General features: G+C 32.1%; 1 protein-coding gene across 3 annotated transcripts in view; it reads right to left on the minus strand.

The window, feature by feature from the left end:
• Positions 1-1,102, minus strand: part of LOC106876167 (AT-rich interactive domain-containing protein 2) — a 66,492-nt gene extending 65,390 nt beyond the window's left edge. For all 3 annotated transcript variants that reach the window (XM_052977180.1, XM_052977179.1, XM_052977181.1), the window contains exon 1: positions 549-1,102. In XM_052977180.1, coding sequence (XP_052833140.1) covers positions 549-640 — 92 coding nt within the window. In that variant the 5' untranslated portion in view covers positions 641-1,102. The remainder of the gene's footprint in view (positions 1-548) is intronic.
• Between the last annotated feature and the right edge of the window lie 1,398 nt (positions 1,103-2,500).

The raw sequence follows: 2,500 nt of genomic DNA on the forward strand, positions 1-2,500 counted from the left end.
AATCTCATCTATATATATATACACATATATACACATCTCTACATATATATATACACATCTCATATATATATATATATATATATATATATATATATATATACATATATACACAAAAATATATATATATATCTGAGTATATAAAATTGAATAATGGACACGCGAATATCCCTCTCTGCCCCCTCTCACTCTCTCTATTTGCTATCAGCCATTCAGCTACAAACATACATATATATATATATATATATACATGAAGAGACAACCAGATATAAATATCTATTTACACCCTAAACATCACCAATACATCTATACAACAATATAAAATACAACAGTACGCTTCGACATATAAACACAACATATATATACATAGATATAGATAAATAATTATCTGATACTAAACAACAGCCATCTCTTTATAGAGAGAGAGAGAGACATGGTTTCTAGACAGAGCAACGACGAAGATCTTCAAACATTTACACATATTTCTAATGAATCTAGATGAATATGAAAATCATAAACAAATCCATTGATTTATGATGTGGTTTCCTTACCCTCTGTTGCTGTGATATTGACGTAATTCCTTAATGAATTCCGTGTATTCCTGGTTATAGGTGAACGGGTCTTTGTTCAAAAGGTTTGCCATCTTGGATAACAAGCTACATACACATACATGTAGTTATTATTATACACACACACACACACACTCACTCACTCACACTTAAAACCTATACACACACACACTCAGTCACTCACATATAGATATTTGCATGTATATATATATATGTGTGTATATATATATATATAGCAAACAGCAGCAGCACGTATATAATAATCTACCTAGATCATCTATATATACACACATAGATATATAATTAATACATATATATAGAGTGTAATATGGCGTATATATGTAATATGGAGTGTATATATATATATATATATATATGTGTGTGGATATATATGTGTGTGGATATATATGTATGTATGTATATATATGTGTGTGTGTGTATGTTATGGGTGATACACACAACACTACGGCTTGCAGTCGGCGATCGAAATAAACGTGCAGCGTTGTCAGGAGCTTCTATCTATCTATCTTCTTTTCTCTCTCTCTCTATTTTCACTCTGTCTATTTTCTCTCTCTTTCTCTCTCCCACTCCTCCTTCCTTGCTCTTGCCTGCACTCTCTCTCTCTCTTTCTTTCTTTTTTCTCTCTCTGTGCTTCTATCTTTCTTTCTCTCTCTCTCGCTTTCTTTCTTTCTTTCGCTCCCACTCTCCGTCCCTCACTCACTCTCTCTCTGTTTCTTTGTCTTTCTCTATGGCCGATCGATTGTTCTAGCTGGAAGGGAAGAAGAAGAAGCAGGCCATATACACTAAAATATACTAAATACTAAAATACAAAACTACACATGTATCACATACATATAAATATATATACACACATATAAGCACATTATACATGCACACATATGTACACATATTTAAGTACACATATTTAAATATGTATATATATATATATATATATATATATATAATATATACATATATACACACACTTATACGCAAACACATCCGCATACATGTATAGCCATACACTCACACCCACACGCACATATACATCTTCAATATACCGGGAAAGACCGATTAGCTTGGAAAGACAATAATAATAATAATAATAGTAATATAGATATTAAATGATATTATTTATTATGGGAAGAGAATAAAATAATAAAATATATACAGAGAAAGGGAAAGAGAAAGGACAGTTTTAGCTTAGGGAAGAGATAGATTGAGGGGAATATTTCAGCAGGAACGAAAAATATGAGTGGAACCCTCACAAATCTTTGTAATTTGTGGTGTGTATGCCATACATTGTAGACTTTTATATTGTGTATGTGTTTGTGTGTAGCAGTCATCTGTGTAGAGTATGTATATATATATATATATATAAATGAAGGTATGTGTGCGTGTGTGACTGCCATACTGTTTGTGTGTGCGCGTACACCACTCAGTGTATAGTATGTGTATGCGCCATACAATGTAGACTTTTATACATTGTGTCTGTGTGTGAGCCAGTCGATGTATGGCTCGTGTAGATAAATATGCACGTGTGTGTGCCATACATTATAGAATTCTATACAAAAAGTCTGTGTTTGTAGCAGTCATTCGTGTGTGGCGATAGAGATGTATGCGTGGACTGTTCTATATACGTATCGGTCTGTGCCATACATTGTAGACTTTTGTACTATGTGTTTGTGCTGTACACGTTACTCATTAGTATATTGTATATGCAGATAAATGTGCGTGTTGCCGAGTGTGCTAAAGTAACTTGGTGTATAACAGTGCATATATATTTATAAAGGTAGACAGTGATATATCAGTGTATATATATATTCAATTATATATATATACGTCTGCATACGTAGAGATACGCACACTTGTGTAGCTGTGGCTACATATATAATACATATATATATATATATATATATATATATATATATATA

Source organism: Octopus bimaculoides, chromosome 27 (assembly GCF_001194135.2).
Source record: "Octopus bimaculoides isolate UCB-OBI-ISO-001 chromosome 27, ASM119413v2, whole genome shotgun sequence".
NCBI lineage: Eukaryota > Metazoa > Mollusca > Cephalopoda > Octopoda > Octopodidae > Octopus > Octopus bimaculoides.